We start from the raw sequence: 12,808 nt of genomic DNA, 5'->3' as shown, positions 1-12,808 counted from the left end.
CTGTCTCAGTGACAGAGAAGATGCCCGTGGGGCTGCGAGTTCTGCCCGAGCGCTGACTGCAGGGGAAAGCAAAGCAAACCCTTTTATATGAGCATCTGGCTGCACTCCTCCTCCTCTCCCCCTCGCCGCATGTGGTGTTACAGCCTTTGGGAGGATGGTCCTAATTTGCTGAGCCCCAATGACTGTCTCCTTACTGCTGAGATCCCAAGCAACACCCCTCTGCTCCTTGCTCCTGCCTCCTTTCGGTCCAACCCCCCCCCCCCCCCCCCTTCTTCTTTTTCCCTTCTTTCCTTATTATTACAGGCCCGCTGCCAAACAGGATGATCCAGGGTTGTCCTCTTTGCCTGGAGAGCATAAATACCACTGGGGAGCTCTGTGAGACTGCAGTTGGTACGAGCTGCTGAGCTGAGACCTTGTACATCTCGTGCCTCCTGAAGCTGATTTCACCCTTTTCCTCCTAGCTTAAACACTTCAGATACAGAATTGATTTTCCAGGCTTGGAGGAGCTACAGTTTCCTTGGGACTTGAAAGTACTCATCAGGGTAAGTGTAAGCTTTGGTCTTTGCTTCTGAGATGTGATTTTGGGGGTTCAGGGGAGGTTTGTGCAAGAAAAGTCTCTATTCAGGAAGCAGTTTTAATAACTTCTCCAAAAAGTTGCCTGCATGGTGTTCAATAGCACAGCACTGTATGAGCTCCCCTTATGTGTGCTTTGCAGAGGTTACTGCAAGATTAATCTTGAATGAATGGGAGGAGTTTGCAAGCACAAGAGTGGGTTTCTACACAAACAGAAACAATCTAAGGGATGCTGCAGCAGCCTCTAATAGCTGACTACCCATGGGCACACCTACCCTGCTCCAGCAAGCCTGTGTTTATTCAGCTCTGCTCTTAAGCCCTGTCTAAAAGGAATTTCACAGTGTCGCCACATGTTGTGTCTGTTACCAGTGGGTTTTCCATGTGGTTTTGCGTAGAAACTCACCCACTTCAGTTCTGTGGGAGCGGATTGTAATGGAAGATCCAGATGTTTTGGCCCGTGGCCTCGAAGATGCTGAATCTGTAGTGTGTTCTGTGCAATGTAATGTCCTGCGTCAAGGGACTTGTCATTCTGCTTTTCTTTTGAAGCCAGCGCAGTTCTTCAAAGCTAAAGATGTGTGCTTCTCAGTTAAACAGATGACCTGGGGTTTAATGCTCTAAGTACATTGTGGCTTCATTGCCGGCTTTCTTTGCACAGGGTAGAAGCTGATCCCAAGTAAACTCAGTCTAAAAGCTGCTCCCTGGCTGAATCCCCTCTGCTTTGCTGGTTTAGATGCTTTGTTGTTATCCTGAGCTAACTTTTGCCTTTTCCTGCCTTGTCAGCTTGTTCCATGTATAACTCCTCAGGTCCAGGGAGGCTTTAACTGCAAATGTCATCCGTAACCAAGGAGTAGACATCCATCTGTATACTTTACGAGGGTAGGCAGTTAAAGATCAATAGCTGTGAGGAATAAGGTGAAGTGGGGACATAACGAAGTGCAGAAGTCAGCCTGCACGTGGCCTTTTAGCAGGCAGAGCTGCATGCCGGGCTTCAGATGCTACCAACTCTTCTGTGCAGTGCAGACACCATCCGTTAGCTGGGGAAATAGCTGTCTAAACATAGTGTTTTCCAAAGTCTTTTTAACTGCTTAACTTGCTGTTTAACTTGCTCAGACCCAAAAAGAAGCCTCCCTTTTGTCCCCAGGTTTGGACTGGCTTTACAGCACATCAAGGAGCTGGTTTCTGCTGACTCACTCATTTCTGATCGCTCCCAGATGTTTACCTGGCACCAGTATCAAGGGCCTGATGTGTTTAAAGGGATGTGCTAATGCTCCTCCTGCACCCTTGAAAACAACAGCAGAGGCTCCCTCAGCTGACTGTCAGCTGATAATTCTCTCTGAATAATGTCAAATCCCAACATAATTTCCCCCTTCCCCAGTGAATTTCCCATATTCCTGATATATCCCAGAGGCACAGCCCCAGCTCCCACCTCAACACCCTTCCAAGTGTTGTGTTGCACCAGGGCATGAGGATATTAAGAGTGGCAAATAGATGGACACCTGAAATCTATGATGTCTATCGATGAGAGCTTTCTGAAACCTCAGCATCCTTCTGCTGCTTCCAATTAATCCGGCTCTTTGATCCCCAGCCTCCTCTGATCATCCTTCCTTTGGATGCTCAGCACTCCCCACCTCGAGCCACAGCAGAGGAAGGGACCTGCACTCCTTAAGCAGTGCCAAAGTGACCTAACTTCAGGGGGCTGCTAGTATCACAAACGGGATACAGGGAAGAATATCACAAGGAATAATGCACCATCTGTTGCAAGGGTTTGGCTTGCTTACGGAACCAGAAGTGTTGGCTTCATTGCGAAGCCGTGAGTGGGGCAGCTCCTCTGGGCTTTCAGATGTTACAGATGACTTTTCTTCAAGCTGCCCTTTCTGTAAGTTCAGTGTTTGCCTTAAATGGGTGGTGGATACGGGCTCCTATTTAGCAAAGGGCACCCGGCCAAATGAAGGGGTACAACTGCAGCATGTATTAGCTGTCTGTTCCTGCCTGCTCTACCTACAGGGCAGGCTGCAGTTCAAACTGCTTGCGCTAAATGGCCGCATTGTGAACGGCTGTGGCAGAGCGTCTATTTTTAAACGCTTAGGGAAGTGCCTCAAAGTAGGAATTGTTCCCTGAATTTGGGTCAGACAGTCTACAAAAGCAACTGCTCCTGTTGCCTCCCCCTATCCCTCTGTAGCTGGGTTAGAAAGCTGCTTGTGGAGGGAAGCGAGTGCCAATGAGCAGGGCTGAGAAGAGGATGAGGTTAAAGCAGTATTTGTCCCGATGCCACCGAACGTCCCGTCTTTCAGGTGTGCCTGGAGCGGGGGACAAGGCGTGTGTGTTCGACTTGCTCTGCAGAGCAGCAGATAATGAGAAGCCAGCGCCTAAACTAAATGAGCAAATTGCATTCCTGCATTGTTCTACCCAGGCAAAGGCTTTAATGCTCCGCCTGGAGAGAGACTGAGGACAGCTGGTTTTCATCTGCCTTAATACAGTACAAAAAGGCTCAAATGGGGGCTTTATCTCCTTGATGTTGACAGCCAACAGGTTTTCAGGAGTTCTTAGTGTTCTCAGTGTCTTTTTTAATGTAAAGCACCTTGTGTTTGCTACTGTCATCCTGGGTCTGGGGAACAGGGGTTTGAGACTTCATGCTTGAGTGCAGCTTTTGAGCTGGGAGCTGGAAGGCTGTTCCCTGCCCTGGATGGTTTCCAACTCATCCGGTCTCGGTGTGTCTAAATCCTGTGTCACTGGGCTGAAACTCCTGGAATAATTCCTGTTGATCTGGGGTTTGTTCCTATGTCGGAATGCTTTTTGTATGTCTTGTAACAGTGGTGTCAAAAACAGATCCTCACACAGTGCTGAGGACAGGGATGGGGATACTAAGAAGAGAGACAATGTGCTCACACCTTCGTATGGATGCCTATTGTCCTGACAGATTGTTTCGCCTTTAGTGGCTCTTAGATTCCTCCTAAGGAGCGTTAGGTGCTGCAGAGCAATACAGCAGCACATTTTCCTTCCCTGAATAGATCATGATCTAAATAAAACCAGCCAAGACACACAGAGCTCATTAGATGGAGAAGTCAGGGTGGGGAGAGAAGGAGGGAGGAAGAGTTTGGAAATGGCAGGTGGAGCCGGGAGCACCGTGGAGCAAGGGAAGGGGATTAAAGGAAGCCGTTCAAACCTGGCAATGACCAAATCAGGACCATCTCTCTAAGCTCTTGGTGCTGACAGCTACAGAGCGTGCATGGGATCTCCTGGCTGGGGTTGGATGGGTGCTTTGGCTTCTCTCCTAACCTGCCATAATTCATATTGCTGGCCATGCTCCCACCCGCTGTGAAGCGATGCGTCAGCGAGAACACCCCAGTGCGTCAGTGGCCAGCAGGGATTTTGGTGCTCGATGTTACGGTGACATTTCACATAAACAGCCGCTTTCACAGGGTCTGGCAGCTGCTCTGCTGGAGTCTATTGGCAGAAATAGCTCTTGCTGATGTCTGACCCCTGCGATCCGGCCTGCACTGAAGTTTAGTTTCCCTTTGATTCGTGTTCATTCTCCACTCTAACAGCTATATGGGCAAATAGGCTTAAATACTTCCCACCTGAAGGAGGTGAGGCTGCTCAGAGCTGCTGATGCTGCTGACTGGCACCTGCACTCCTGGTGTCTATAGTGGAGAAGGCATCCACTGCAGTGCCTGGGTAACGCTCACTCCCAACACAACATCAGTGGATTGTCCGGTGTAATAAACCGAGTGCCCATCATTTACAGTGTTGTTCAGGTCTTCCTGTCACTGGGGTGAACAGTAATCTGCTTACACTGTAAGCACTACTCTTTTCCAAGCAAAAAAACAGGTTGTGTGGCTTCATCACTGGGGGTCATACTCACCAGGAGTTTCTCTGGCATAAATCTGCCTGTTTCTCCCCAGAATCCAGATCTGTGCTGAACTGCAGGAGTCCCTGCAAGAAAACCTACCGCCATCTCCGTCTTCATAGAGGAGGAGACATGAATCCTGCCCTGCATTGGATCCTTCGTCTGGGATGCATGCTGCTCCTGGCAAAGGCAGCTGAATGCTTTATCCTGCCAAACTCAAGTCACCTGGAGAGCATTCTGAGTAAATATCAGGACGGGGAAATTAACTCCAGATCCAAGAGAGCCATTTTATTCTCTGACAGACAGGAGATACTGATGCTCCATAATAAGCTGAGAGGTCAGGTGTACCCAGTGGCCTCTAATATGGAATACATGGTGAGTCCAGCTCCTGATACCTAACTTTATTATAACACCCTTTTAAGCTTTATTCTAATTTTCCTTGCACAAAGATTAGAAGCAAATTTCCTCTAAAATGTAGATTTTTTTTTATATATTTTTTATATTTTTTTTTGGTAACAAATTTCCCCTGGAGTAAGTTTTTCTCAAGAGTTTTCCTAAAGCAGTTTCATTCCAGAGTGAACTATGCTTTAGATCATTGGACTGTTTTGATTGGAAAGGACCACTAATGGGTCACCAAGTCCATCCGCTGCATAGTTTCAGGACTGGTTCCATTATTCATAAACTAGCGCCTGGCTCAACCTTGGATGCATCTCCAGTGATGGCAATTCCACAGCCTGCCTCAGCAGGTTCTTCCATTACCTTAATGTCATAAAAGCATCAAATTTTCCCTAGTGTTTAACCCACGTTCTCCCTGTGAAAGCTTTCAGACTGTTGCGACTGATGTTTCAGGACACCGCAGTCTGCTCAGAGAACCTTCTGATGGTCTTTGGGTTGCCATCAGCTGCCACCCAACGCTGGAGGCAGCATCTCCCTTTTTCATACGTTGATCAAGAAGTTATCACTGTGGTCCAAACATCCATGATGTTGCTGGGAACCTGCTCAGGACCTTAGAGAAGCAGGGCTTGAGGAATGTGGCTTCATCTGTAGCGAGTGTGAGGCACTGGAAATAGCTGGAAAGACTTTGGGTGTTCATGGGTGGATGGGTCGGTGCTATTGGCTTTTTGTAGTTCAGGAAACCGAAATAAAAGTTTGCTCAGTGTATTCTCCCACTTCAGAGGAAGAACTTAAAAGTGTGACTATGAAATATGTCTTTACCATCAATAATCCAGATGAATAGGTTTTTTTCACCTGATGCCAGGGACCCTACTTTGAGCTATTTTTGACACGCCATCAAAATATTGCGGGGCCAGAAAATGATGTAGGCAAATAAAATCGTTTTGTGTGCCTTTTCCCAATGTGCAAATATAGTTATGACCGAAACTAGTCTGACTTCAACTGTGTTCTCCTGCTGACAGATTAAATGATTAATGATTTGTTAAGACCATGTTTAAAAGGGTAAAAGTAAAGTACACTAAATGTGATATAAAATCGTTTGCCAGCTGTGCTGGAATGACTGCTGCAAATGGAAAATCCTGCCTTTTGTGACTGTAGGGAAAAAGGGAAAGAGAAGGGAGGGCAGTGGGTGGTAAGGAAGGACATCCATCCATTAGTTGGTCCCCAAGAGCGTTCACACCGTTGTCTTCCATCCCACTTGTCAGAAATCAAATGCCTTTCGAAGAACCAGCGCTTTGTTTCTCTCTTTCCCAGCTCTCACATTAACCTGCAGGCAAGGTACTGCCAGAGAGGAGGTGACTGGATTAACTTCCAGAGAGTAAACACAAAGCATGAGAAAGCCAAATGTGTTTGGGTTGGCTTTGAGGATCGGAGAGGGCTGCCGTTGCGGACTGTCCAACCGCTGTTTACACTTGCAGCGTGGTTGCACTTTCATATTTGCCTTTGCTCAGTGTGCTTTTCTAGTGGTTTTTATGGGCGATTGAGGGTAAATGAAAGGGCCTTATATGCTGCAAAGAAAGAAGCTGAGTATGAGATGGTGCTACTTGGAAAGGCTATAATCAGCCTTTCATGTATTCGTGTTTACCCAATATTACTTGAAAATGCTGTGTGTATTCTGAATGTGAATTTCACTTTAATCCTTTGTTCTGCATAGGACATTTCTCATTTGGACTCATTTAAGAGGCTGGTTTGTCTTTAGTACCATAGATACACTTTTCTCTTTTCCTTTGGTGCCTGTGAGGAGCGTCACAGGCAACGTGCAGTGCTAATTTGTGGATAAGTAGGTAGAACTTGTTCTTCCCATCAACTTCCAAACACTGCCTTTTGAAAGTCCTTTCACCCAGCTCCATATCTGATATATTTAAGTCATCTGAAATGGCAAGGGGAGCCAATGTATTCCATGAAAGAGATGTCTACTATGGGATGAACTTTAGTTGGTGGAGACTGTTAGTAAGAAAGCAGTAACAGGGGTTACCATGACTTATCTGGAGATGAAAAGAATTATAAACATACGGGATAAAGGTAAAGCAGACTGAAGAAATGAAGAAAGGAAAGTTTTGCTGCTGAGTTTGTAAAAGTAATTGAAAGCTAGCGCAGGTATTCAGTGTTAATGGAAAATGAGTGAGCAGTGCACATCTTGCTGATGATATCGATCAAATACAGAATTACCTTAACCCCTCTAACAGCTTTCTGATCGACATTTCCGCTGCGTACTGGACTTTATAACAGCAGTCCCAGCAGTGGATCGGTGCCAGGACCAAAACAAACTCCTTGTTAATGAGCATGGAGTAAAAAGAACATAATAGTTCCTGAGACATCTTGACCTTTTAAGATGGCTTAGCCAGATGGCTTTCAGCAGTGATGAAAGGCAGAAATCTTGCAGAGGCCCCAAAGACATCTGGATAAAACAAAATTGTTCTCATTACAGATTGCTGGAAGGGAAATAGTTTGTTTTCATGTATAAGGTATGCATCCTTCCTCTAAAGTGTAGGGTGGTGACTTTCCTTGTCAGGATAGGATAGTATTTCTGTGTGGGTTAGCGAAGTATATCCAAGCTTCTGCCAGTACATGTCAGCCCTGGACTCTCATGCCACTTTTAAATGTCAGTTGACAGTATTGCAAAAAGTCTGAGGTGAGGAAGAGAATGAGTAACCTGATCACTGCAAATCATGTATCTGAGGCTGGATTTACTAACTGGTTAGGCTGAGTAAGTAGACTCCTTGTGGGATATCCGCTTATTAAATCTGAACCTACAAATTGTAGTATAGTGTGTGTATGCCACACATGTATTTTACATGTACAGTGTATGCTGTGCTTCGAAAGGCCATTACAAATTTGCAGGAATAAAACAAAGAGAATCATTGTGCTAAATCACTTGGAATCACACATACACAAAAGCTTTTCAATCTCTGCTTGAGAAGGAAACTGAGCATAGGTGTACACTGCCCCTGTTCCTTCACTAGTCTTTCTAGACACTGCTTTGAATATTGGCATAAAGTGTTCTTGAAAGCATAGCTGGGAAAGTCTGAAATCTCTCTTTTTTGTTGTTTCATATGTTTATTGCTCTGAAATAATTCCAGCCTCCTGACCGCATTCATGTCTGAGAACCAAGAGGCAAATAACTGTTCTGATTTAAATGGGATGTCTTTGTAATCTGATGCTTGCAGAAATGAGCTTCTGTACACATTAAGCACAAAGCCATTCAAAGATGTAGCTCGTTTCCAATTACCTGTTGAGTATCTTTTGTCCGAGTTCATTTATTTTACCCATAGGCATCAAAGGAAGATGTAGCGCATATGTTCGCATCAATTTCCATTTAAACACCTATTGTTAATAACGTCTCTGCATTAAATTAGGAGATTTGGAACACCTCCGCTTTTGAGGCTTCAGGGAATAACGCTCTGCTAGGAAGTCTCGAGTACTAGCAGCACATAACATCTTGGGAGAGTTTCTGTGGCTTATGCGTTGGATGGGAAGGCAGATTGTGGCTGGTCATTGCCTAGCGCAGAAAGTGGGAGACCACAAAAAACTGTGTGTCTAGGCACAATTGCAACAGTCTGCTTGAAGAGAGGTTTGGAAGCGTGTGTGTGGCGGGTCAGATCCCACGCACCTTCAAGGAGTAGGAGGGCTGAGATGGAAAATGGTTTTATTCCCTCTGTCAGAGGTGTGTCCACAAGGGATTTTTCGGATGGACATGGATTTGCTTGGTCACTGGTCAGCTCAAAGCCAAGCTGATGAGCTCAGGGAAGCTCTGGGATGTTGCTGGAACCTGGGCTGCTGAGCATGCTTAATGATAAGCTGTTCTCAGAGGTCTGGGCTGCTAGCTCAGTTAGATGAGCTCATGTTTGCCTTGCAAAGATAGTGTAGGCACACCAAGTTCCAGGAGACACTGCGTTTTCCTGTCATCTTAGCCAAAGATGTGCTGTCCCTCCCCTTCCCAGTTATAACTGCCTGAAACTGTGTTCGGATGCCTACTCAGAGTGAGCTCTTGATGTTCTTTTAATGCGTTTGAGAGCCTAAATTCCCCCCAGTCCTCCAAATGAGCTCTGACAGGTCCTTTGATATGTTTGAGATCAGAAGTTGCTTTTCTTCTGGAGAAGATGGGACTTGGAAAGACCAGCTGGTTGTGATGGTCGAAGTCCAACAAGTACATAATCTTGTGCTGGCACATGAGTGGGCTGGAGGCATGTTACAAGACCTCTCTTCTCTTTGGTTTTATTTGTAGGAATGTGCGGTAATATTTTAATCCCGACAAATTGTCCTCTAAGGATTGTTCTGAATAGGCCAGCTGTCAGTAATTACACAACGAATCTAGGGCACTGTCTACTGGATCCAACAAGTCTGGCCTTTAAAACAAATATACTCCTGGGCAGTGGAACCAGCGAAGCCTCCTTTCCTGTTTGTGTTTGTATTGTGTTCGAGCTCTTATTTGACTTACAGCTAGGTGATACTCAGGGAGGACTGCTCTAATAGCAATGTCCTTCCCTCAGTGTGAACACAAACAGGACCCATCACTGCTGACCTGATGCCTGTGTCAGTGAGGGTGATGTTAGCTTAACAGCTCTGGGACTTTGTCGCCTCTGTTAGAATTGTCTCGATCCATTGGTGGGCTCAGGAGTTATTTTGGAAGGAGAGGTCGAGTGGGACACCCCTTGATTAAGAGGCTGGGTCAAAAATCTCCAGCTACGTTGGTAGAGGAGGGCAGGAGCACATCCACTGTTGGATTTTCCCCTTGATGGCGCAGCCTGGAAATGTCCTAATAGTAAAGACAATGGATGGAAAATGGTGCAGAACGCCATCATAGCACTGTCTGCACGTTATAATTCTTGCAGATCTCAGAAGTAAGTGTCATGAGGAAGTCCTGCGATCTCCATCCTTGATGGTGCGTTTTTGGATTTTTTTTTTTTTAAGCAGATTAGAAAAACACCTGTCAATAATATCTTGTGTTTTAGGATGGATAGTCTAGAGGGGTTCTTCCAGGTGTGTTATCTGCTAATCAATGCAAAGCAGATACTAAGAAGCACAGCAACAAGCAGGAAAAATAATAGACCTTTTAATGCCATGCATTCTTATGGCATCTTGAGAAACTTGCTTGTAGGTCAGGGCACATCACTGAAATGTGCCAGCCTCACAAGGACAGGCCAGACACCAGGGGTGAGCTGTAATCTAGTCTTTCTCTGCTAACTGCTGTTGGTTGAGTCTCTTGATCTAATAAACTTGAGATGATGAATTGACCTCTTCTTTTCTCTCCCCACACCCTGAAGACTTGGGATGATGAACTGGAAAGATCAGCCCAAGCTTGGGCTCAGCAGTGCATCTGGGACCATGGGCCCAGTGCCCTCATCAGGTCAATTGGACAGAACTTGGCAGTTCACTGGGGCAGGTAAGAGTTGGGGTGCTACAAGGTAACTGCAAAGAGCAATTTATAGATCCTCTTTTAACTAAGTTGGAAACTTTTGCCTTGTTGGTGCTTATTAGAGCACCAGGGAGATGGAAATAAAACTGGGGATCACTTATCGCTATTGCTTTGGAGAAATGGTTATAGCAATAACATCTGCAGCCAGCATCAGTAAAACAACATTGATGTGGGTCACTCCATTTATCCCCGGGAATACAGCTGTAATGTGCTTAAAGTGGCTCTTACTCCTCAAGAACGGCTACATAAGTTATAACCCTTGATCCTATACCTGCTGTTTCAGTACTCAGGGTGGAGGGGGTTCTTGGCATCATGCAGAGAACCTGCTCAAAGCTGAAGATTCTTAGGAATGATGTCTGGAATCAGCTGCTAGTACAGAACTTAACAATTTCTTACTTTATTTCCCATATTTATCCAGCTCCTGATTTCTCTTTACTGAAAACGCTTTGCAGGTTTTTCTTTTCTTTTAAATTCCAGGGGAAGGTTTTTAACCTGGAGCTATTAACCTAGCTAGGAAAGCTGATGTTATGGCGTCCAAATGGATTTGGCTCTCCAGCTTATGGTGGAATTTGCTTATTGTGAAGCCCCTATCGTTAAGCTTGCTATAGGTTAATCCTGTTTTGTACAGCAAATATTTTTGGGTGGAAATGCAGTTATGTTTGTTGTAAATCAGGTGGAACTTGGTTGAAAGCAATGGAAATTCGTTGGTGTGAAATTAGCCTGATACAAAAATCGGGCCTGTTTTTGTTGGCTGAATTAAGTAATGATTGGAAAGTAGAGTGGTTAATCCATTGAAACAGAGTCAAAGATCGTGCTGTCCTTGGCTCTCCTACAAGTGTTCAAGATGGCCATGGGTTACTGATGGAGGTAGATCCAATCTTGCTCCCTTTGCAGTCAACTGAGAGGAAAAAGAAATTAGATTTATCTCAGTTTTTTCAGGAACGGGCCATAACTTGATTGCCTCAATTTCCTCTCCTGTAAAATAGGATTCGGAAAGTATTCACTTAATGACATCATGAGATGAATGTTTTCAAAATACTTCTAATGAATGATTTTTAATGAAGAGTTGGCTGAAAGAGCAAGCTCCAGTTGGTAATGATATCATTTGTATTTCTGGCTGCTTGCTCCATGTGAGCTGTTGAAAGCAATAAAAAGCTGTGGGTTTGCAGCGCTGCTCTGCTTTGATACAGATTCTGCAGATCACTCTGCTCAGTGTGTACACAAAGCGCGTAGGAGTTTCTATAGGTAGTTTTAACACTGTTTGTGTTACCCCAAACAGCACAAGTAGCATCAGTGCTGCTGGAGGCTGTGCTATCTGGTGTGTAGTTTGCACAAAGCACACGCAGCGTGAGCTGGGGCTTAGCGTAGAGGGAAATTGCTGCAATAAAAGGTGGGATATTTGTATAGAGCACCAACGCTCGGAGTGATGCGAGCGTGAAAAAGTCCACTCGCTTTCAGAGGTCTTTCAGTATTAACTGCCAGCCTACTTCCAGATTTAGCAAATTGCCCAGTGGTAAAATAGGTACACGCTGGCTTTTGGTTTAAGATGTTTGGCAAACCTTTACTTGTGTTTACTCTCAAAATACAACTTTCCGCCAAACTAGAGTTTTTTGTAGTTGTGTGGAAGAGTGAGGAGGACATTTCAGGTCACTTGAAGAGCATGTCAAACCTATAAATAATACAGAAAGTCAGGGCAGGCTGTGAAACTGAGGGGGGAAAGAAAACAGCTTTAACATTTTTCAATGAGATTTTTTTTTTTCCCTGTTCATTAGACTGGGTTCTTTAAACACCTTCTCAATGAATGAAACTTGCCTTATCTTTAATATAAAAATCAAGTAATGGTATATAAAAAAAAAATCTGGGCTTACAATAGGGCTATCATTTGAAAACTTCAACCAGAACTTCAAGATTTATACTGTGTTTGCTTCTTCAGGTATCGGTCTCCAGCTTTCCATGTCCAGTCTTGGTATGATGAAGTTAAAGATTACACATACCCGTATCCTCATGAGTGCAACCCGTGGTGCCCAGACAAATGTACCGGTGCTATGTGCACGCATTACACCCAGGTAAAGGAGACAAATGGCTTTTGTACCTCTACTCTCTGCATCCCCCCATGTCCCTGTTGTCACTGCAACATGTGCCCACAGTGGGATAATTTGCTTATCTCCCATAACTGCGTTACACTTGCAGATAGTCTGGGCCACGACGAACAAGATTGGCTGTGCTGTGAATGTCTGCAAGCAGATGAATGTCTGGGGAGAAATATGGGAGAATGCTGTCTACCTGGTCTGCAACTACTCGCCAAAGTAAGGCAGATGAGCTGGGCTCTCTCCAGCTTTCCTAAAACGGGCAGGTTGCTTAACTAGCCCAGGGTCTGTGGAAGAGATTTGAGGCAGTCTAGACTGGTGGTTGTGGCTTTAAATTTTCTCTTTAGACGGCAGCACAGAGCTGGTTCAAGACTTCCGAGCATTGCCTGGAAAACTAAATGAGGGGCTGGGGCCAGGCTGGAGCTTTGATGT

The 12,808-nt window shown here is 45.1% G+C and overlaps 1 protein-coding gene across 1 annotated transcript in view; it reads left to right on the top strand.

The window, feature by feature from the left end:
• Positions 1–360: 360 nt before the first annotated feature.
• CRISPLD2 (cysteine rich secretory protein LCCL domain containing 2) overlaps positions 361–12,808 on the top strand; it is a 30,734-nt gene continuing 18,286 nt past the window's right edge. The window contains exons 1-5 of the mRNA XM_065662645.1: positions 361–542; positions 4,476–4,795; positions 10,138–10,256; positions 12,223–12,355; positions 12,480–12,595. Coding sequence (XP_065518717.1) covers positions 4,553–4,795; positions 10,138–10,256; positions 12,223–12,355; positions 12,480–12,595 — 611 coding nt within the window. The 5' untranslated portion in view covers positions 361–542; positions 4,476–4,552. The remainder of the gene's footprint in view (positions 543–4,475; positions 4,796–10,137; positions 10,257–12,222; positions 12,356–12,479; positions 12,596–12,808) is intronic.

Source organism: Lathamus discolor, chromosome Z, assembly GCF_037157495.1.
Source record: "Lathamus discolor isolate bLatDis1 chromosome Z, bLatDis1.hap1, whole genome shotgun sequence".
Taxonomy (NCBI): Eukaryota; Metazoa; Chordata; class Aves; order Psittaciformes; family Psittacidae; genus Lathamus; species Lathamus discolor.
Note: the sequence above shows the minus strand (reverse complement) of the source record. Positions and strands in the feature narration are given on the sequence as shown.